Source organism: Coffea eugenioides, chromosome 1 (genome assembly GCF_003713205.1).
Source record: "Coffea eugenioides isolate CCC68of chromosome 1, Ceug_1.0, whole genome shotgun sequence".
NCBI classification, from domain to species: Eukaryota; Viridiplantae; Streptophyta; class Magnoliopsida; order Gentianales; family Rubiaceae; genus Coffea; species Coffea eugenioides.
In genome coordinates, this window is record NC_040035.1 from 51,364,273 (window position 1) to 51,388,140 (window position 23,868).

At 34.8% G+C, this 23,868-nt stretch overlaps 3 protein-coding genes across 4 annotated transcripts; 2 read left to right on the plus strand and 1 right to left on the minus strand.

Annotated features, from left to right (window-relative positions):
- Window positions 1-1,012: 1,012 nt before the first annotated feature.
- LOC113779802 (lysosomal beta glucosidase-like) lies at window positions 1,013-5,896 on the plus strand. Of its 2 annotated transcripts, XM_027325529.1 has the most exons (9): window positions 1,013-1,320; window positions 1,417-1,621; window positions 1,733-1,823; window positions 2,109-2,254; window positions 2,663-2,906; window positions 3,177-3,281; window positions 3,361-3,543; window positions 4,591-4,792; window positions 5,159-5,896. In XM_027325529.1, exons 1-9 carry the CDS (start codon window positions 1,170-1,172, stop codon window positions 5,644-5,646), a joined length of 1,815 nt encoding a protein of 604 aa, XP_027181330.1. In that variant the 5' UTR covers window positions 1,013-1,169; the 3' UTR covers window positions 5,647-5,896. The 2 variants fall into 2 exon arrangements, with proteins under 2 accessions (XP_027181330.1, XP_027181338.1); XM_027325537.1 differs by lacking the exons at window positions 1,013-1,320; window positions 1,733-1,823 and having other exon boundaries at window positions 1,539-1,621.
- Window positions 5,897-9,779: 3,883 nt separating this feature from the next.
- On the plus strand, window positions 9,780-14,975 carry LOC113762218 (lysosomal beta glucosidase-like). The gene is made up of 9 exons (XM_027305569.1): window positions 9,780-10,266; window positions 10,361-10,565; window positions 10,697-10,787; window positions 11,753-11,898; window positions 12,289-12,532; window positions 12,865-12,969; window positions 13,054-13,236; window positions 13,781-13,982; window positions 14,312-14,975. The coding sequence occupies exons 1-9, from the start codon at window positions 10,116-10,118 to the stop codon at window positions 14,797-14,799; spliced, it is 1,815 nt and encodes a 604-aa protein (XP_027161370.1). The 5' UTR covers window positions 9,780-10,115; the 3' UTR covers window positions 14,800-14,975.
- Window positions 14,976-17,658: 2,683 nt separating this feature from the next.
- Window positions 17,659-19,989, minus strand: LOC113752374 (transcription factor DIVARICATA). The gene is made up of 2 exons (XM_027296780.1): window positions 18,588-19,989; window positions 17,659-18,373 (listed from the first exon to the last, which is right to left on the minus strand). The coding sequence occupies exons 1-2, from the start codon at window positions 19,010-19,012 to the stop codon at window positions 17,872-17,874; spliced, it is 927 nt and encodes a 308-aa protein (XP_027152581.1). The 5' UTR covers window positions 19,013-19,989; the 3' UTR covers window positions 17,659-17,871.
- Window positions 19,990-23,868: the final 3,879 nt, after the last annotated feature.

The window sequence follows — 23,868 nt, forward strand, 5'->3', positions numbered from 1 at the left end:
ACATACCTTTACCAATTACGGTTAAGTGTATTAGCATAAGCCCAGCAGCACGTCAGTCTGATCGGATGGTGAGTAAAGATGTAATCGAGTCGAATCGAATTTGAATATCACGGTACTCAAGTTTGACTTGACATGTAGGAAAGATACTCGAATTCGAGCAAGTAGTATTACTGAAACTCAAACTCAATGCATTGCTCACAAAATTCGACTTCAACTCAAGAGTTCCAGTCAAAAAGATTTGCGAATTTCATATTCTTTGACAATTTTTTAGAGAAAAGGCATTGTTGTCCTTTAAAAAAATTTCATAAATTCAATTACTCTTTTGAACACAAAGGTAATTTCATAATAATAATATATTAACGAATTAAAATTAAAAAACTCATTCAAGCCTTACTATTAAATACTCGAACTTGACTTGTTAAACTTATCGAGCGACTCAAACTTGATTGGATTGATCGAATTCGAGTCAAGTTTTTGATCGAATTACTCGTGAGTTACTAAATAGCGCCAGAATTTCTTCACTCTGACTAGAATTGGAGCTTAATCCATCAAATAGAATACAACACCTGCAGCAAAAGGCGGCAGCTGCCATTTTTCCTTTGTGGCTAGTTTGTGAGCATAGGATAGAAAAGAAAAGATGAGAAAACTTAAGTTATGAAAGAAAAGAAAAGAAGAAAAAAGAATTGTAGTGATTTTGATGTTATTTGGGAGGCTAAGAAAGAAATAGAATGGTTTAGGATAAATATGTCATTAAAATTTTGTTTAAATAGAATAATTTAGGATAAATATGTCATTAAAATTTTGTTTAGTGCTCATCTAAGGATAGAATTGGTATTTTGAAAAATTTTGTAGGCTTTGTTTGACATTCCGTCCAAATCAGGGCATGGGTAGCTGGAAAAGTTTTTCAACTGTAGTTGCATACTGAATCCAATGAAAGAAAAGTCAAACCCCATCTCCCAAACTAGCTATTAAAGTTAGACTTTCGTTGTTCACTTGCATGCCTTCCATTTTCCTCACTCCTTTAGATTAGCAGAATCAAACGCTTCCACTTCTGCTCACTTGTCAAGTTTCAAGTTTCAACCCAATAGTCAATCATCCCTTCCACTTCCAAATTTTAAGCACTGCAAGTAGGCTACCAGCAGCAGACGACCAAAGCTGAAGGACAAGCCATGGATTTCATATACAAGAATCCCACTGCGCCGATTGAAGCTCGAGTTCAAGACCTCCTTTCTCGCATGACCCTTGAAGAAAAACTCGGACAAATGACTCAGATCGAGCGTTCTGTCGCCACCCCTTCTGTCCTGAAAGACCGCTGCATAGGTCCCCATCAAGCCCACTTGCTAAAAGTTTGGATTTTTATGTTTTCCGATGCATCTGACTAACTGAATCTTTTTCATTTTCAACAACGTGTTGCAGGAAGTATCATGAGCGTTGGCGGAAGTGGGCCGATAGAGATGGCGCTGACTTCTGACTGGGCTGACATGGTCGATAATTTTCAGAAGGCAGCATTGGAGTCTCGACTAGGTATCCCCATTTTATATGGGATTGATGCTGTTCATGGCAACAATAATGTCTATGGTGCCACCATTTTTCCTCACAATGTTGGCCTCGGAGCCACAAGGTTCGTTTCAACTTGTAAAGATCAAATTTTGTTTAGGACCTATAATTTCAAGAATCGAATATAAACTCTATAATACTATTAGTCAATTAGTTGTATACAATGTGATTTAAGGGATTCTGAGTTGGCTAAGAGGATTGGGGTTGCTACTGCACTTGAAGTTAGGGCGAGTGGGATTCACTATGCTTTTGCTCCATGTGTTGCTGTATGTTCACTCTTCTTCTTCTTCTTCTTCTTCTTTCGTAGTCCTTTTCTTTTGTTACTTTGACATTGTCTCTTTGTAGTATAATATTGGTGGGATTTGCTTTATTCAGCTTGTTATGATTGGTTGGGCCTGATTTTCTTGCTTTTTGTTGATTTTTTTGCAAAATATAAGGTACCAATTCAGTAGGCCTACAAGGCTGGAAAAGCCAATGATAATAATAATCATAATAATAATCTAAGATATATGTCTTAGCTTTTCAGAATGATTTTTCTTATTTCATGACAGGTATGTAGGGATCCCAGGTGGGGACGATCCTACGAGAGTTTTGGGGAGGACACTGAGATTGTTAGAAATATGACATCCATTGTCACAGGTTTGCAGGGACAAAGACCTGAAGGGCATCCGAAGGGCTATCCTTTTCTGGCTGGAAGGTTGGTAAAACTAACACTTTCTCATATCTCTTTGTGGTCCTCTAACTTAAAGAGATTGAATTCTTAATTGAGCATATACTGGACACTTGTTTCCAGTCCTGTGGTTAAGTCAGTTTAAAACCCCATATAACCATCACTAGAGTAGTTAATCATGAGCCAATTTAAACATTAAGAGTGAGCAGAGATTTAACAGAGTTTCTCATACCATGTCAAAACTGTTTACATGTATTTTGTGAAAGTGGCTCTTCTTATTGGTATAATATTATCATAGGAGATCCTATCCGCACTCACAGATCCCTTTCTCAACTTTCAGAGTTCAATCTCTCAAAGAGTCTAGGATATCTATATGATTTTGCTTTAGTCATCTATTTGATTTGTTTACTCAAGTTTGCAATTTTTTAACTCCAGAAACAATGTTGTTGCATGCGCAAAGCATTTTGTTGGCGATGGAGGTACTGACAAAGGTATAAATGAAGGAAATGCCATATTGTCATATGATGATCTTGAGAGGATCCATATGGCTCCATATCTTGACTGTATTTCTCAGGGAGTTTGTACCATTATGGCATCGTATTCTAGCTGGAATGGGGTGCCATTACATGCTAGTCATTTTCTTCTTACACAAATTTTGAAAGAGAAACTGGGCTTTAAGGTCAGCCCATTACACTTCTTAGAAATTTCTCTATCAATATTATATTATTATGTTGTTCCAGCAATAAATGTGCATTTTAGAGCTTTTATAGAATGTTGCTCAAATAGTTTCACTTGTTAAACTGGTTTGTAAAGTTAAATTATGCTGATACTGAATCTTGTTTGCTTTATTTTCTGGAATTAGACAAAGAGGTCCCACTGCACAAAAGTTCATCTTTCTATTATGGAAATGATTACAGCATAAGTTGATATGGTAGATGCACTTCTGCAGGGCTTCATAATTTCCGATGCTGAAGGACTGGACCGGCTTTTTCATCCTCATGGATCTAACTATCAGCAATCTGTCCTGTCTGCCATCAATGCTGGAATTGATATGGTATAGAAATATTTTAAGTTCCACACGTGGGCTCTGACCTTTCTCGACAGCTATATGCACTCAGAGTGTGAATATGCAGGTCATGGTGCCTTTTCGATATCAGTTGTTTCTGGAAGATTTGACATATCTTGTGCAATCTGGAAAAATACCAATTGCTAGGATTGACGATGCAGTTGAACGTATATTGAGGGTGAAGTTTGCTGCTGGACTGTTTGAATATCCTCTGAGTGATAAATCCTTACTGCCTGCAGTTGGATGCAAGGTAAGGTTGTTAAAATATCATGTTTGGCTAAATATTGTAAAGTCCCTGTATTTATGCAAGTAGTGGATAATTACTCCACTGAACAGAATTAACCAGATCGACAACATCTTGACCCAGTATGGCTGTCACTGTGGTTAGAGCACCTAATTCATCTCTCTCTGTTTATTTTGCGTCTGATTGTTGAGAATTCTTCTTAACATGAAATCTGTCAGATGCGAGCTAGCCATATTTCTAAGCTCTATCTGCTAATTTTTCCTTTTTTTCCCTGGCAATAACATGTTTGCCAACAGTAGACACCAAAGATGCACAAACGCACAATAAAGGGAATTTGCTTTTGCCTGAAGATTGCTCTGTAAAAATTCATGGATATGTTGGGTTATGCATCTTTATACCCCTGTGAGGTGGGATCTTGCTTAAGTTTCAAATTTTTTGTCACTGAAGGGACGACTTGTCCTTTACCATTTTAAACTCTTACAGTTGTTTTTTATTTTTTTAGATGCTAAACTTACTTTTCATTTGTTGACAAATGTTCTTTGGAACAATATATATATGGTTGAACAAAATAAGAAGAGCTTACTGGGAAGGGGAAAGAGGAGAAGGGGGCGGGGCTGCGGGGGTTCTGGAAAGCACAGGGCCATCTTTAACAAAGTATCTTGGTTTCTCTTTTTCACTTTCTTGTTGGGTTGTGATGATTTTTTCTTCTTTTTAACTTCTTTTCTACCCTTTCATTTGTCCATCCCTTGGTTGTTTATGTGTATCCTCTTGTTCCTTTTCTGTGGAAACTGCAGTGCATAGAGGAACTATCAACCCATTTAGAACTAATGAGGTAATGGTTGCTTCATTATGAAATTTTGCTTTATAGGATCTTGTTAGATCACTTAAACTTAAATTAGCAGACCTTGATCATATATGGAGACTAGAGAGTCAACTTGAGTATCTGATCTTTGTCATTTTTATCTTTTCTTGAGGGACAGGATGATGAAAGGAACAAATTTGTATAGTTTTATTTCTAACCTAAACACCTTTAATTTATAACAATTGTTTCAGCTGCATAGGGAACTGGCACGGGAAGCAGTTCGCAAGTCATTAGTTCTTTTGAAGAACGGGAAGGATCCAAAGAAATCATTTCTTCCATTAAATCGTAATGCTAAAAAGATTTTGATTGCTGGGACACATGGTGATGATCTTGGATATCAATGTGGCGGGTGGACTGCTACTTGGGAAGGAAAAAGTGGCAGAATAACAATAGGTAAGTGATCTTAGCAATATTCCTGTATTGGGTTCTGATTACCTATCTTTTGCTTCTTAAAAGCTGAAGAATTACTAATAAGTAACTGTATTGGAGACATGGACATGCCAGATTCAGATCTTGTAAGGCATCACTGATCTGATATCAGTATGTCCTGTTCACTGTTTCTTGTTTCCCTATTTTGATTTGTCTGTGATTAAATAAGCAACCGAAGTATGGTGATGTAATTATTATTGCCAGAAGACATTTATGATGTCAAAGCCATGAGAGTAAAGGACAGGAGTATGATTCTTTCTACAAAACAAACATAATGTATCTTTCCGCATCTCTACCTCAAAGTGTAACGATTATGTTTCTTTTGTTTAGGCACAACCATTTTGGACGCAGTCAGAGAGGTTACTGGGAGCGATACGGAGGTGATATTTGAGCAAAATCCATCAGCACAAACCTTAGCGAGCCAAGATATTTCTTTTGCTATTGTAGCTGTGGGTGAATGCCCGTATGTGGAATATGGTGGTGATAGTCGAGAACTTCCAATTCATTTTAATGGAGCTGAAATAATTAGCTTGGTTGCTGATAAGGTTCCGACATTGGTGATCTTGATAGCTGGGAGGCCTTTGGTTATAGAGCAACGTATTCTGGATAAAGTTGAAGCTTTTGTTGCTGCTTGGTTACCTGGAACTGAAGGCGGTGGAATTACGGACGTTGTCTTTGGAGATTGTGGGTTTCAGGGAAGACTTCCTATGACATGGTTCAAAGGGGTTGATCAACTGCGAAGTAACGCTGTAGAGAAGTCCTATGATCCTCTTTTCCCAATTGGCTTTGGATTGACTAGTAAAGGTGAAGTGCTGTAGTACTTTCCGCTGAAGCATTCGAGATTTTAAAAACGGAGATGTATTTTGAGTGTGAAATAATGGATGACCGTTTGTGAGCAGGAAAATATTTTAGGAAACTTTTAAAAAACGGAGATGTATTTTAACTTCCCTGAAATTACTCTCTGCATGTTTTGAGCGAACAGAACAAATTTTTTTTTTTTTTTTGTTTGTGGGGGGTGGGGGTTCTCGTGGAGCATGCAAGTTATCAAGAAACTACAATTGACGTTTAGAGCCCCAATTTGTTGGCAAATTCAGTAATAAATTTTTGGATAAATTACTTGTTATCCCCTGCGGTTTTATAGAATGCTGGATGATTCTCCTAAGGTTTTAAAATAGTTACGTAATCCTTCCGTAGTTTTATATAAATTGAAAAATGGATGAAATGCACAATCAGTTATAGCGTTTATATCAAACACGCTTTTAGCAGTTGTGATAAAATTTTAATATCTATATAACTCCCTTATAATTTATATAAATATTCACTTTATTCATATGTAATCATTATATTTATTTACGTAATCTCCTTATATTTTTATATAAGATGGTTAAACTGTTAATTAATTTAAGTAAGGATACTATTAATATTTCAACTAACAATGTTACGTAATATGTATTTTGTAAATGCTATCTTTTGAAGAAAAAAAAATCGTGTTCACTTTAAATGTTTTTTTTAAAAAAGAGATTTGAAGAGCACCATCATTTGAGAATGTTCTTCTTTTTCTTCTTCATTTAAAAAAAAAAATCCCACTTTTGGAAGTTTATCTTCCTACAGTATTGTCAATTTTCATGTTATTATATATTATGATTAATCTTGTTTATATTAATAGTATACTCAGAGATTAAAAAAAATACTAATTATTCTATTCTATTATTATATACACTGATAACGTACGTAACAACTTATATAAGATTAACCCTTTCCTAGCATGGCAAGTAATTGAAAATTTCACCGAGACAAGATAGTTTAGTTGATTTGATGGAGCCACTTTTTCAACAGGGGTTGCGTGTTCAAATCAGAAGTTTCCATCTCCTGAAAAGTTAAGAATCTACCTGATCTGGTGAACACAGTCAATTGTTCACCCAAACTATGGGAACTAACCATAGTAACTATGTTGACTCTCCTCTCCAATGTATAGTTACTGGAAAGTAAGCGAGAGGAGCCCGTGCAGCTAGGATTTGGTAGAATTCGGTTCTTGCACTTTTTTACATTATTTGATATATAATTATATTATATTATTATATTTAAAATAAAAATTATATACATGAATAAAATATTTAAATATATATTCAAAATTTGTACATAAAAAATTTAAACACATACAATAATGATTAAATAGAGTCGCACAGAACATAATTGAATTGAGTGTTTATCAGGAAAGTAGTACATGGACATTTATTGCAGATCATTCGTGGGTTCATCATGCACTGGCCTTTCACGTCTCAGTTATGACGAGTAACTCATAAGATTTGCGGCTCCGTTTGGATTAGCTGTTTTTTGGGTTGTTTTTCAAAAACAGCACTGTAGCATTTCGGTTTTGAAATACAAGTCCGTTTGGATTAGTTGTTTTTGAGGTTGTTTTTCAAAAACTATATGAAAAACTTTTACTGTAGATATTTTTTGGATTATTTTTAGAGGTATTTTTAAAACATATTTTTGGGTATTTTTATAATTTTATTTTTATATACATTTATGCATTTATAATACATTTATAAATAAATATATTTATATATTCGCTAAAAAATATAAATGTATTATATTATATATAATACATAATATAAATATATTTATAAATGTATAAGTGTATATTATTATAAATGTATATTATATAAATGTATAAATTATAAATTATAATTTTTATATTTTTATATATAATATACATTTATGCATTTATAATATATTTATAAATATTTACAAATAAATATATTTATATATTTATATAAAAATATTATAAAAATATTATAAAAATATTATATTATATATAATACATAATATAAATATATTTATAAATGTATAAGTGTATATTATTGTAAATTTATAAATTATAAATGAATATTATATAAATGTATAAATTATAATTTATAATTTTTATATTTATATATATATATACACTTATGCATTTATAAATAAATATATTTACGTATTTATATAAAAATATATAAATGTATTATATTACATATAATACATAATATAAATATATTTATAAATGTATAAGTGTATATTATTATAAATGTATAAATTACAAATGAATGTTATATAAATTTATAAATTATAAATTTATTAATATATATTAATATTATGTATAAATGTATTAATATAATTAATATAAATGTACAAATGTATTAATATTATGTAAAAATGTAAAATTAATATTATGTATATTAATATAAATGTATTATATTATATATAATACATAATATAAATGTATAATATATATAATATATATAATATATATAATATATAATTTATAGAATTTATATAATATATAATATTCATATAAATATATTATAAATATATAAAAATATTTTTTAAGTAAAATAAAATATTATAATATATATAAATAAATATATAAATATTTAATATATATAATATACATTAATAGTAATTATAAATATTATAATATTATAAATATGGTGTTTATATAATATTTCAATTTTTAATATTTATTGTATATTTCATTATATAAATATTCATATAATATATAACATATAAATATATAATATATAATTTTCAATTTGTATAATATACATAATATTGTATATATATAATATAATATATTATACATAATATACATTATTACATATTATGTATATTTTATATTATACCTAACATTATTATACATTATTATACACAATAATGTACATAATAATATTATACATTAATAATGTATATATTATAATATAATGTACATAATATATTATGTATAAATATTTACACATTTATGTATACAATATTACATATTATGTATATTATATTATATTATGTATAATATACAATATTATGTATAATATTAATATATATAAATATTTATATAATATAATATAAATAATTTTCAATTTGTATATTTTAATTTATATTAATATAATATATATATATATAATATACATAATTGAAATATACAAATTGAAATATACATATGTAGTTGTTTTTTATAATGTTTGGATATGGTGTTTTTTGAGTTGTTTTAGAAATACACGTTTACTGTAGCATTTGGAATGTGAAAAACAGTTTTTCAAAAACAGCCCCAAAAACAAGGGATCCAAACACACGCGTCTTCGGAGCCACTAATCTCTTACCCTGCTCGTGATATGGTAAGCATTTAAAAGGATGATACCTTTTAAATGCTTACCATTCTCAGTTATCCTAAAGTCCGTTTTTTATAGTTTTTTTTTCAACTAATGCTAATTTTATAAAAAATTGATTCTTGAAAATTAATTTTTCTAGAATAATTTATGTGTTCTCATTTACTGTTAAGAAAACTATTTTAACAAATGCATAGGGGTTCTAAAATTGTTAGAAAGTTGATTTTAACAAAAAAGATAACCAAGATACCCTTATATGGTACATAAATAAAATTTTGTGTTAATTAAATAATTTTTATATAATTAATTATTTTTCTTATGAAGATTAAATGTAATGTTGGATGAGAAATATAAGAGGGACATAGGTGAATCTAGGAGTAGGATGAGAATATAAAAAAAAAAAAAATAGGGAGACTATAATAACTATCTAATAATTAGGTAATTTAATAATTATGTTTAATTACTATGTTGAAATACGAAGGATATTTTTGTCTGCATAGAAATTAGCTCAGAATTAGAATCTAAAAGCACCTTAAACAAACACTTTAAGACGTGCTCTAAAAAATCAAAAACTAAAATCAAGTTTTCAAAATTAATTGAACAAGACTTTCTAAATGGTAACTTTTAAACATTTGCCGTGTTAACAGTCCTATTGCATTGATTTAACCTGGTGGCAATTAAATGTCAGCTAGTAACTACTCGTCCAGTGTTAACTGTTTACGGTATACATAAAAGGGAGCGGAAAAATACAGCGGGCCTCGCATTCACCAACCACCCACTTACCTTCGCTTCCCGCTTCTGTGTCTATCTGTATAATTCAGCCAGCCCTGGCGGCATCCCTGTCCTCGGTGTACTCCACATATAATACTGGCAGTTTTCCAATGGAATGCCCCTCTTCTCCTCAAGTCCTTGTCGTTTTACTCTGACTCATCATCTTAGTAATAGATAGTACTGAGTCTTTCTTTATTAGTCCGTCCTACTCTTGTGTCTTGTCACAGAGCGTTACCTGAGCTTTCAGATTTTCAGCTGCTGCTTCAGGAACATTAGTAGCAAATTGAGAGAAAAATAGAATAATAGGAGTGCTTACCAGTAATCTGAGTAGCTTCTGATATTCTGAGTTAATCCATTTGAGTAGACTGGTGGTGACCATGGATTGCGTTTACAAAGACCCAAATGCTCCCGTTGAAGCCAGAGTCAAGGACCTTCTATCCCGCATGACTCTTGAGGAGAAGATCGGTCAGATGACCCAGATCGAACGCAGCGTCGCCACTCCCGATGCCGTCAAAAACCGTTTCATAGGTATATCATTGTATGCGATCCTCCTGCTATTTTTCTCTTCTTTTCTTTCTTTCTTGTTTTTTTGGTGGGTTGATGTGGTTTACATTGTATGCAGGAAGTGTCTTGAGTGGTGGAGGGAGCAAGCCGTTTGAGAAGGCCAACTCGGCGGACTGGGCAGATATGATCGATGGGTTTCAGAAGGGAGCTGTAGGGTCGAGGCTGGGCATTCCCATTTTCTATGGTGTGGATGCGGTTCATGGCAACAACAATGTCTATGGTACTACTATCTTTCCTCATAACATTGGCCTCGGTGCCACCAGGTAAATTTTAGCTCATCTTTGTCGCTGTATCCTACCATACTTATTATGTTTGTAAATTAATACCAGCTAATTTTACAATTAATGGACGTTTTGGATTTGTGCTCCATCTACTACTTTTTTATTTTTTTCAGGGATGCTGATCTAGTTAAAAGGATAGGGCAAGTAACTGCTCTTGAAGTTAGGGCCTGTGGTGCTCATTATTCCTTTGCTCCATGTGTTGCTGTGAGCTGCTAATATTATTCTGGATTAAAAGCTTATGATATACACTTTTTTCTTTTTCTTTTTCTTTTTTTTGGCTCTCATGATTTTATGTGTATTACCTGTCATGTTGAATTTTCGGGGATGCATTGGATAAAGTATTATTCTAGTAACATGCATTTGGGAAACTTGTGCACCTGTGGAACAAGTCCCATGTGTTTCTGCAGTTATCTAGGTAGGTTTCTATGGTGGATATGGAGCAGGGACTAATGGAGTTATTATGAGGAGAAAACCAATCAGAAATGTCTAAGTTTTTAACTAATTCAAGAGTCAATGATTGCAAATTTTGCTTCATTGGAATGTCACCCGATTCGCCTTAGGCAATCCTTAACCCCTTAGTTTACTGCTGGATTATGATCTTACTCGAGGCTGCACGCGGCTGACTGCCTTATCTATTGTAGATCCACATGAGAAAATGCAGTGTTAAGTATCTCATTCCTGTGTGGTTCTTTTCCATGATTCAAGTCAATAAAGTGGTTGTATTTAAGATCACATGAGCCCGAGTTCCAATAAATCTACACAAAAAATAAATGAATAGAAACCTATTAAAAATATCTAATTGCAAAATGTACCAAGTCATTTGTGGCAAAATGAACCAGATTTCAGTTGATTTCTAGTTGAAACCTTTTAAACTATGAACTCTGTTGTGGCAAAGTTGTAAATAGACGACTTGTATTTTTCATAAGGATTTAGTTTTGATCATTCGCTCGGATGTTTTTTTGTTCAAATAGAAGGATTATTCTCATTTGTATTTTGTGCAGTATTAAGATGTTCAGCTTTAAGATTACAAGGCTACATGTCAGTATCTACAAGAAAGTGATTCTTTGTTCACAAACTCTCCCTCTGTCCTCTTCAAATTGAGTTTTTCATAGTTCCAGGATACTGCAATCTGCTAACCATGGGAAACTTAATGTGAAACATCTTGGCAGGTTGCTAAAGATCCAAGATGGGGAAGATACTATGAGAGTCACGGTGAAGATACAGAACTTGTTAGAAAGTTCTCCTGCCTTGTCACAGGTTTGCAAGGACAGCCGCCTGCAGGGCACCCGAATGGCTACCCTTTTCTTGCTGGGAGGTAGCTAAAGTTGATGCATACAGTTAAATTTTTGCAATCTTGTCTTAAAAATTGTTTTTGCTTGCATTTTAACAGACTTTTTATCATCACATTTGCTAAACTTGTTCCCATGAAAAGTTCATAAAGTCAAGTAAGATTTATAGTATAAATCGGAAAAAGTTGTTATGAGAACTCAATTAGAATTTTGACGTTTTTGGTTGCACATTTAAAGTTTTTGCAATTGAGGCTCTGTTTCTTTTCCCAAATGATAATCCATTTTTTACTGATATAAACAGTTTGGATTCTTCCTCATATTTCCATGTTTTATTATTGTTGGCCAAGAAGTAGGCCTCAATGTTAATTACAGTTCTACTGGAATGTGTATGCACTAATTTTCTTGGTTAAATCCAGAAAAAATGTTATGGCATCTGCTAAGCATTTCGTTGGTGATGGGGGAACTGATAAAGGTATCAACGAGGGGAATACTATATTGGCATATGAGGAGTTGGAGAGGATCCACATGGCGCCATATCTAGATTGTCTATCTCAAGGCGTTTGTACTGTAATGGTATCCTACAGCAGCTGGAATGGAAGTAGACTCCATACTGATCACTTTCTTCTGACCAAAGTATTGAAAGAGAAGCTGGGATTCAAGGTAAAATTAATTTAGTTTATCTTGCACAATTTATTATCCTTTAGATAGAAAACAGCATTTCAACATGGTAGCAATAAGGCTGAAATCCAACGATCATTTGGCATTTTTCTTTATACTGGAATTGTTTCTTCTTGTTCTTAGTGGAGCAGTTAAAAGCACCTGGTTTAGAATAAAGCTAAAGGGGTTCATTTAATATTGCCCTGTTTGTGAGGTTTTGTACGTCCACAGAAAGCTGGCTGAACCGATTTATGAATTTTGAACCTGGGCACATGTCCTCAGATGTCTGGTATTCTGAAGATGTAGAGAAAATCTAAATACAAATTCTGCTACAGGGTCTGGTTATTTCAGATTGGGAAGCACTTGACCGGCTTTACCATCCACATGGCTCAAACTATCGTCAATGTATATTGTCTACAGTCAATGCAGGAATTGACATGGTAATATTAACTCTTCTAGTTAAAGCGTGAATTAGACAATCTATGACATAACGTTTTCAACCTCTTGCCTCACTCAATTATCAGGTCATGGTGCCTTTTAGATATGAACTGTTTTTGGAGGAGCTGTTATCTTTGGTACAATCTGGGGAAATACCAATGGACAGGATTAATGATTCTGTTGAAAGGATATTGAGAGTCAAATTTGTTGCCGGACTCTTTGAGCATCCATTCACGGACAGATCTTTGCTTGAGTTGGTTGGTAGTAAGGTGGTGCTCCATTCTGAGATTAACTTGATTGTTCAGCTTTTGTGTAGCATTTTGCTAACTTTTGCCTCTCTTGAAATTTGGCTTAGTTTAATTAAATTAGTATTTGAAAGATAGCCTTCAAATCCCCAATATGGTCTGCATCTGTCTAAGCATTTTGTGTTTTTCTCAAAAAATTTTAACAGATTTTGATGGTTCATTTGTTCCTTGTCAAGCCTTAAACCTTGATTTCCCCATGAACGCTTGAAGCTATTTTTCTAATCCATTTATGTCAGACTTTTCTGCTTCTGATAGTGATAACATGAGTTTGTGGTAGGGTTGTGGTGCAACCTTTTGCTTCTTCCCTTGTAAAGTTCAACTAGGAGTCATGACTTTGGACTTGAACTGTACTCAAATTTAGACTGTTATGCATTTGATTAAAGTCTCACTTTATTTCAAGTTCATTGAGAATGATTCAGCATGATTCACTATTTCAATTTAGATTGAGTATGTCTATGCACATTCAGTATTATTCAGTTTATTTTTTGTTGCATGATTGTTGTTTCAGCCTCATCGAGAATTAGCACGTGAAGCTGTTCGAAAGTCTTTAGTTTTGTTGAAGAATGGAAAGGATCCAAAGAAACCCTTTCTTCCATTAGATAGGAAAGCAAAAAGAGTTCTTGTCACGGGAGTACATGCAGATGACCTTGGGTATCAGTGCGGAGGTTGGACTTGCACCTGGACTGGAACCAGTGGCAGGATAACCATAGGTAACTGTTTCTGGTCCCCTTGTTTTATTTATGGAGAATATGCTGTCTAAATGTAGAAAATTTTGGTTAATTAGCGAAACATGGTTTCTGGAGTTGATTAACGTGAGAATTAGGAAAAAAGTAAGGAACATCTTTCGGATTGAATGCTGGAATGTGAAGGTATTTTATTTCACCCCCTTCACCTACTTATCAGACCAGGGCCAGCAGAGTTTTTCTTTTTATTGAGAGAGCTGCTTTCTGGTTCAAGGCACAAAATTTTAAAAGCAGATATATTGGCTAGAGCAAGTAAATGTTTTCAGGCATTAAAAGCTTGTGAGTTTGTTTTATAGGCACAACCATATTGGATGCAATAAAAGAAGTAGTGGGAAGCAACACAGAAGTGGTATATGAGAAAAATCCTTCGCCAGAAACCTTTACCAGCGAAGAATTTTCCTTCGCCATTGTAGCGGTTGGTGAGAGTCCATATGTGGAAACTGGAGGGGATGACCCAGTGCTCAAAATTCCTTTTAATGGAGATGAACTCATAAGCACAGTTGCTGACAGAGTTCCAACTGTGGTAATTCTGATTTCAGGGAGGCCCTTGGTTTTAGAGCCCTCAACTTTGGAAAAGGCAGAAGCGTTTATAGCTGCTTGGTTGCCTGGAACTGAAGGAAGGGGGATCACAGATGTCCTCTTTGGAGATCATGCATTTCACGGACGCCTCCCAGTGACGTGGTTTAAAAGCGTTGATCAACTGCCAATGCATATAGAATCAAATTCATATGACCCTCTTTTTCCTTTGGGCTACGGGTTGACAGGCAAGAATGAAGAAATGTAATTTTTTTTTTTTTTTAAAAAAAAGTGACATTTGCTGGCCGTCCAGGACCAAATTCATGAGAGGTGTTGTGATAAATTAGACCTCCAGTAGTTAATAAATTTAAAGCTCTTAGACTATGTCCAAACCTTTTAGTTGCTTGCTTTGAAATGGAGAATTAAAGCTCTTTTTTTTTTTTTTTTTTCAACACGGGGAGTATTTCAGTTTTGTCAGACTAATTTTCCTGTGTGCTTGTGCACCCTGCCTTTTAAGGATGATGCACAAGCGGTAGAGAGGTGACTGTCAGTAGAGAATTAAAGCTCTTGGTATATCCATCTTTCCATAGGAATGAATAATAAAACAGAAAAGAAGCCAATTGATGTAATTTTATGGTACACCCAGAAAGTAACAAATAGTTTTTCACCTCTGTATTCGTACATGGGATCGTACTACATAGTTGTGGCTGGCTAATGGCTATCCCAAGTCCTCCCTCCCTCCAGTTTAGCTTTCTACGTTGATGATGCAATCAGGTGATTATTATTATACTTGTATAATATGGGGATGAGGGTACATAGACATGATGCATCTTCTGCTTTCCGTCCATCCTATATTCTCTCTCTCTCTCTTAAGCAACTAAAAGCCCCCACGAGATCATTTTCAGATCTCCGTGGGCCAATGCAGCTCCGTGGGAATTAAAACTTTGGTTCCCGAGTTAATATACATGAGCCCTCGAGGCAATTTCATTTTCTACGTCTTTGGAGCTAGTAATTACTCCGTAGATTACCCGTCTCTCTCTCTAGTAATTAGTAAGGCAGGAGCTGTATTCTTTCTTGTTTGATTTTAGCAAAATTTACTTTGATCAAGGAAGAATCAGAATGTTTTCTAATAATAGAAGAAACGAATTAGATAACCGAAAGTGTAAGATGGTGGGCTTAGATAGATGCGTGGCTGTAAGTGGTTAAGTTGCAGATAAAAATTCGAATCAGTTGAATTGAGGAAGGTGCTTAGGCTTCCTTGCTGGTGCAACTTGCTGAAATGCTGTTCCTTTTTCCAAAAGATAGTAGTGTGGTTGGTTTTGTCGATTGCGATAGGAAAGTATTACTACTATAGAGTATACACCACACTGCTGCTCTTTCTCTGCCCCTTCAGATTTACTGCCCCATTGGTTGGGACTGAATATACTAAATCCAAGTGACAAAGGTGGATTTTATGCTTCTTTTCTAAGCCTTTGGGAGGAAGGTCACAGAAATTGTTGTATTAATTTTGGAAGTTAACCCTTTTTAACTAGTGATTTTTTTCTTTTTCTTTATAAAAAAAAACAAGTTCAATTCTTCCTTTTTGTCACGAAGAAAAAGAGAATTATTTATCTCTCTTTTCAATAAAAACATGCTTGTACATATAATTTTTTATTATTATTACGAGAGACGAGAAACTAGAAAAGAGTTAGGACGACGTTTTGATGGTTTTGGTTTGCATCGTTTAATCTTTGTTTGGATTGTATTTTTTTAAAATTTTTTATAAAAAAATTACCGTAACAATTTAATATAGCCTTATTTTTTAAAAAGGTCAGCTTAGCTCAGCTCAGGAAAAGGGGTTCAGAACTAATTTTAGGCTGCATGGCACTCATAAAAGATAGCGAGTAGCAGTACTAAAAATTTCCCTCTCGGAGAAGAAATCGAAGTGCTTCTTGTATAGATACAAAAAATAGAAGTGACGCGCGACGCGTGGGTTAAATAATTAGCACACAAGAAGTACAGGCTGGTGAGTGAAAGAAAAGGTGAGGATGTTTGTCTCCGTCAACAGGGGCCATTACTATTCACTACTAAGCTCCATGTTTCAGAACAGTGGTGATGATACCTTCCCCCCCCTCTCTTTCTAACTTTTATATAATCCAGCCAGTTGGTACGGTACTCTTAGTATCACAAATCAATGATGCTTTCAAGGACTAGTTACTTCAGCACTCGTGCAACAGTCATACCAAATTTGACTACTGGATCTGATAGAGAAGAAGACACATTTTTGGTGAGTTTTTAGTCACAAAAGTGAAGTTCACAGCAATAGATTATTACCAAAAAAGCGCCATACATTCACATATTAAATATTCAGAGAAATCTGGACTGGATCTTGTGCTGTACAATAGATCTTCTTGGCTTAATCATTAATCCGTGTTTCTATCGGCAGGATCTTGTTACTTGCTCAAAAGGGTCGCTTTAAAAGAGCTCAAAAAGAAGCAAAACATTTTATTTACAAGAAAAGAAAATGGAAGCATATGATGCTGCAATTAGTGGGATTCAGACTCATCTTCTACTACACTATCTCCACGGTCAAGTACGGTCAACCAAGAAATTTGTAGTCAAAATACTCAATAGGAGTTAGAACGGGCTGATGAAATGGCTTCTTCGAAACTTTTCTACAGTGGACTCCAAGTCAAGTGCTCCGTGACTCGGCCGCCCAATGTATTTGAGTCGAGCATCCATTAAGATTTAAGAATGAAATGGCCGTTTCTTTTCAGTTGCATTGGTTCAACTACAACTAGAGTCCATGCTTGGAGTGCAAATCAACCTCAAACTTGCACTCGAATTGGCATCCCTAGCAGCAACAACAAATGCTCCAGACCTTTTGCTTACGATACTAGGAAACTATAAAATGAGTGCCATTTGTACCTGTAGCCTTGGTTGAAGTCGGTTCTCAGAATCCACTACCTATATATATATATATATGTATATAGAAGCAGCAGCCTTTTAATGCAAAGCCGCCGCCTATCACGATTTTTCCTAACATCAAGCATAACCGAGAATGTTTTAACTTGCAAATGAATCCAATCCTACTGTCGTAGCATTATGCTACGGATCACCACGGGTACCCGTTTGTTATAAGGAGAAGTACAGAACTTTCATGCCCAAGGAACCTGCATTTTTGAAACCTGAACTTTTCCCAACACATTTCGACTACCAAAAGTCATGTCCCGAGGAACACATTTACAGGATAAAGAAGAAAAAAGAAAAGAAAGCAGGAGAAACAAGCGATCTATTCAGTTGAAATTATGCATTTATGCACTTTCAGCCATTTTTAGAGTTTCCATTGACGGTTCCCATCTCATGCATGAGGATACTGATGCGTGGATTGCATCTGAAAAACCATATTTTGACAACCTACATAAGAATTATGCATACCACCTCTTTGCAAATCCTGACCCTGCATTTTAAGATCACAGGAGTTTACTCCGTGGGGAGGCATGAATATGTTTCCATGGCCCATGTTGAAATTCATGACTGCTCCATTACTATTCCCCTGATTCCACTGGAAAGCCATTTTGTGCATCGCAGTAGAATTCGGCTGCTGCTGGGAAATCACATTCGAAGTGTCCGGTGACGACGATTTTTTCCTGTCCGGAGAAGGGATCTGATTGTCGTTAAGGTTAACTGTTGTTATATCATGAATGCTTGCTCTTCTTTTATCTTTCCCACCAGAAAGTTGCCTGATAAAGTACTTTTGTGCATGGCTAGCCACTTGAGTTGGTGTTCTTGTGATCACGAAATTTCTTGAGATATTTCTCCAGTCCCCTTTTCCGTATTTTTTAAGCCCCATCAGAAACAACCTGCAAAAAATTTATGCACAACTCACGTGAAAAATAAAAAAGTAAGCAAAACGCAAGAATCTAATTCTGAATGTTTGGACTCAAATTCTTGTCCTCGAAATATTTAAGCTATACTCATTTCCTGACCAGCTCCAGGGAGACGAACAAAAAAAACTAATCAAAAGTTCCTTAAACTAAAAGTCTCAAATAAAACCACGAATGTAAAACTCATTACTTGTGCTCTTCTTCCGTCCAAGGTACACCTTTCTTCCTCTCTTGTTCTGAAGGCCTAGGAGCTGAGGATCTCTTCCCAGTTGCGATGAAAGATTGCTTGTATCCATCAAAGTTATGACCGCTCCCCCATTCCAAAGTAAAAGGAGAGGTACCATAACCAGGAATTGGAATTAGCCCAGCTTCTATGTTACTCACATCATCTACCAGTTCCTTGTATTGCCTAATCACATCCATCACAGTTTTCCCTGGAACCACTGCTGCAACCTTTTGCCATCTATCTGGGGTATCCTTATCAAACACTGCAAGAGCATTCTCAAAAGCCTTGTTCTCCGCAGGAGTCCACTTTGTGGACTTGCTCTCCTCAACCAACCAACCCGAATTCGAAAGATAAGAAGCTGGGGGTAAAATCTCCATCTCCCACTTCATCAGAAACCGAAAAAAGTGGGAATTGCTAGGAAATTTGATTACACTTCACAAGATTTTGCAATCGCGCTGCATCGGTGATTCAGCTAGATAAGATATCTGAATGCAGTGAAACAGAGGAGAGGAGAGACAGAACAAGATAAGGAGAGAATCCAGTAGGGGAAAATGCAGAGAGGTGGAGATTTTACTATGGCATTATCAGTGTTAAATCAAGAAGCATTTGTGGGGAATCAGAATACTTTTTTTTTTTTTTTCTGGTACAGCCACCTCCCCGAGGAATCTAAAGAATACCCACTTTTTGAAAATCAAAACAAAATATTGGAAAATTATGAAAATCCACCAAACGGTATTATTAACGGAAGTTAAACTATCTTGTTGAAGGTTTGGATTCTTAGGAAAATCTCAACCTCGATTTCCTTCCAGAATATGGGAGTAGAAAAAGAGCAGCTAGTAATAGAATTCAAACGTTTCAGAAAATATATATATGTATATATATATTTGAGGAACTTTGTAGAATTCAGAAAACAGGATAAGTGTATTAGTGAGATGAACTGGAAGCTGTTTTCCTAGCTTCAAACTCTTGATGTCCAAATTAGGTAAATAAACTGAAAGATGGTACAACAAACATGGCAAGTCTACGAAGAAGCTGGAAGATGGAAAAACTCAAGTGAGAAAAAAAGGGAGGGGTAAAGAAGAGGGTGTGGGATGGCTGTACTCAAAATTCAGAGAGGAAACTCGGGTTTTTGTGAAGGAAAAAGTTGGAAAGGTTTGTGCTTTCTCCCCTTTTCCCTTGATGTATGAGCAACAAAGGAAAAAAAAAATTGAAAAGAAAAGAAAAGAAGCAAAGGAAAAAGACGATGAGAATGAAGAAAAAGTAAACTAGCAGGCTTCAAGGAATGAATCTAACTAGTGTAAACATTTTTCCTCTTCTTTGTCAAAAATCTTTGAACAGAGATCCATAGAGCCAAAAAAAAAAAAACAGCGGAGAGAGAGAGAGGGAGCTGAAGGTGGTGAATTCTGATTGGATGGGATGGTGTTTGTGGATACTGCAACTTATGAAAAGTTTTCTTATTATTTATATATATATATATATACATACACATACACTCCTTCTGTCTTTTTTTCTTTTCTCTCTCTCTCTCTCTTTTTTTTTATTAAACAACAAGAATTATACGTAACAGGGAACTTTTTTTTTTTGGGGGTATTAATCTCAAAAATAAATGAAGCATGGGTTGGCAATTCATGATGATTCATGGAAGCTCAACCTTGTAGCCCTCGTCAATAATGGGGCCCAATCTATATATATGCTGACCACTAACAAGAAGGTTTATGGGATTGTGAAAGTAATTATTAGACAAATAAATTCACACATGGCTGGCTAGTGGCTACTGTCACTTTTGCGTTTTTTTTTTTTTTTTAAATTTTAACTGAAAGCCCATCTGCATATTATTGAATAAAAAAGTAGTGGGTGGTACAAGGACTAGGACTAGGACTCCTAAACTATATAACAAACTCGACTTATGTTCCAGAATCTCAACGCCAAAGTTATTGGGAGTATTGGGTTCCATACTTCCCAATTGTTTCATGGCACCACATCTTCTGTAATTATTAGCAGTTGTTAGCTTTGTAAATACAAGCCTACAGGGTTTCAAGGTCAACAGGTGCAGGGCTAGCCAATCAAATTTCTGGTTGTGGTAAAAGTCAACCAGCTCTAAATAAGGATTAAGATTGACTAATTTTTCATATTAAAAGACAGGCTAAGCCATGTCTTAGTGAGTTTAACGAATAGGTGGTTTATCCCTTGAAAGTGATCGCTGTATGGAACGAGTCATCAGCTTTTTTCATGTTAAAAAAAAAAGAAAGAAAGAAAGATTTTTTTTTCTTTTTTTTAGCGATAGAAAGAAAATGTTTGATAGGTAAAAGAAAAGATACTTGAATTTTACAGCTTGGCTTTTCCAACTCCGTTTGAATTAGCTGTTTTTTAGGTGTTTTTTGAAAATTTTTACTGTAACAGTAAATATGAAAAACTTTTATTATAAATATTTTTAAAAATATTTAATATATTGTATGAATGCGATATTTCTTAAATTATTTTTATTTGTCTATTATTGTAACATTGTATTTGAAAAACTTGCTTTTTTGAATAAATGGCCAATCCAAACGGATCTAAAAATCTTGCAGCTTGGGAATTGTAGTGTATTTTTCTTCTCCAAGGGGTGGGCATTTGCCACATCTCCTTCGTTTTCACAGCTTTGGGGTCCAAGAAGTAGCCGCCAAATAACGGTTCTGATCGAATTTCAATTTCACAACAAAACAAATTACAACATAATATTGTAGGACCGCTGCCCCACATCCAATTCGTGAATGGCTTTCCACCGGGTCACTTCCCACCCCAACCCGTCATCGTTTAGGCCTAAAATCTCATGCCTGCCACCTCATTCCCAAAAAGATACCTTCCCGAATCACAATTACCCCTCCCAAACTGTAGGACCCAATCAAACCCTTCGTTTCGGTACCTCGCCGACACGTCAGATCCCAAATTTTAGGCATTCCATGAACCCACCCGCACCTGATCCAGACACAACTTTGGCCTGTAGTCATGCCAACCGCCGCGTTCTCTCTCTTAACCTTTTGCCGGTTAGTGGAAACATGGTTGGAGGGATATTAACATACACAGTCGCATCAACAGTGGCGTTTGCACCACAATCCAATTCCACCATCCGATTTAAGCTGGGCCCCACGATATGGTCATGATCTTTGGTCTTTGCCGCGTGATCTTATAACAGTGGTTTTTTTTTAACCAATCGGGCGGTCCCCTTCTGTCTTTTCCGATGTGACCAACTGCTCCACTGCTTTTGTCTCTCCCTCCCTCGTATGCTCTCCTCCTTTGTGCCACTCCCCATTGGAAATCTACACGTCTAGGCCCTCCCCCACAGCTCACCCTGCCCAGAGAGAATTGCTGTAAATTGCCCAATTTGCCCTTCGATTTTTCGGATGTTGGGTCATCCACAGGGGTGTTATGGGGAAATAACATGGCCCACTCACTCATTTCTAAAGCAATTCACATTGTTGGATTCACATGCGTAGGTTGGATTAAAGGCAATAATAATTGAAACCCAGTCCTTTCTTTGTGTTTTGGGCTTTAGTGGACCCCCAATTTTAGGCCCATTCCTTAGACTGGCTAAACTCGTCATTAAAGTTGGTTCAGAGGTTTTTAACCTTGATTTTGCATGGGTTTTTTGCTCCGTCTCAAACCTAACACAATCGTAATAATAATAATAGTGTCTTTGCATTGGAACAAAAATCCCACAGTATTTGAAGCGTTACAGAAAATCTCGGCTTAGTTTCTTAAAATTTGAGCTGATAATGACAGAGAGAATCTGCTTAGTTTCTTTTGTTCACATTAGTCTCAATATAACGTCTAAACAAATTTTCGATACGTCCAATTTTGCAAACCCTTCACATGCAAGGTGCCCCAGGGAAAAAGGAAAATGATTCTGACTTCTTTTATCACTCGATATATTTTTTTTAAAGCAGTTTTGAAGTTTTTTAGACAAAAGCTAAGCTGAAAGCCTGAAATATAGAGGTAATTTGTGGTTAAATTTTGCAGCGCATTGATTAAAGTTGGTATTTAGAACCAAAAAGGGGGGGAAATCTTTAATTGCTCCAAAGACATTCTTAGTGGGTTTTTTTTTTTTTTTGGCTTTTTCTGAGTTTGAATCCTTATCATGTCAGTTAACTAAAACTGTTTGATAATTCAGTTCAGCACTTAAATTTAATAGATTCACATCTTAACATATGCACATCGTTTGATAATAAAAAATTGAACATTTAAATTAATTAAGTGGCACTGAATTTTTTAAGCAAAACTTACTCCCAAAATTAAGTGATAAGCTATTCACTTATTACTAAATGTGATATACACTCAAATATATTAGATTTAATATTTAACAATTTAATAATTTAATGAATTCAAATTTCAAATTTCAAACTTCAGTTTTATGAAACACACCCTAAATCCATACTATAGAGTGCATAAATTGCACTATTCTAAGCTAAAGGTGAAGTTAAACCTCTCATATTAGGTTCATATCCCCTAATATAAGCAAATCAATGTGAATTCTAAATTATAGAGCAAAAAATGATTTGGGGTAAAAAATTAAACGCTTTCAATTTTATTACTAGATGATTTCCAAATGGTATACCAAATACTAATAAGCATGGATATCTAACACTACTATCATTCCTAACTATCATATCAATTCACCATGGCGGGGGCTAACTCTATAATTTGCTTTCCGGTTCACTATTTCAATTATTCAATGGATGCTATTCATGCATCACAATCCCCTCTGTATTTAGCCATTTGCATATTTCAGTGAGTTGTGGGAATCAAACTGCCATGCACTTAAATTTCGTCCCACTGTTGTCAATTAATATTCCACCAACTTCCTGCATGCTCTCTTTTTTCTTCCTTGTGCAGGACTTTTTTTTTTTTTTTTTTAAATTTGGGTTCGAATTCTTGATGTCATCGGAATATTAGAAATACTACCATAAGCACTTTGATTAGTCACATTACTATTATTGCTCTTACAATGGTACTACTGTAGCGTCAATAGCAATTAATCACTTTTTTGGCTCAAATGGAGCCAATAGTGCTGGCTTTTTTCTTTCTTTTTTTTTTTAGCAATCTTGACGGTAAAGTTCTATTTTTCGTATGGATAATAAGGTCGAAGGTGAGAATTTTCATGTTTGCTAAGGAGTATTTATTTACAACTTAATTTTGACCTATTTTTTAAAATTATTTTATTATTAAAGAGAGAGAGAGAGAGAAAGGAGGAGGAGGAAATGATGGATCC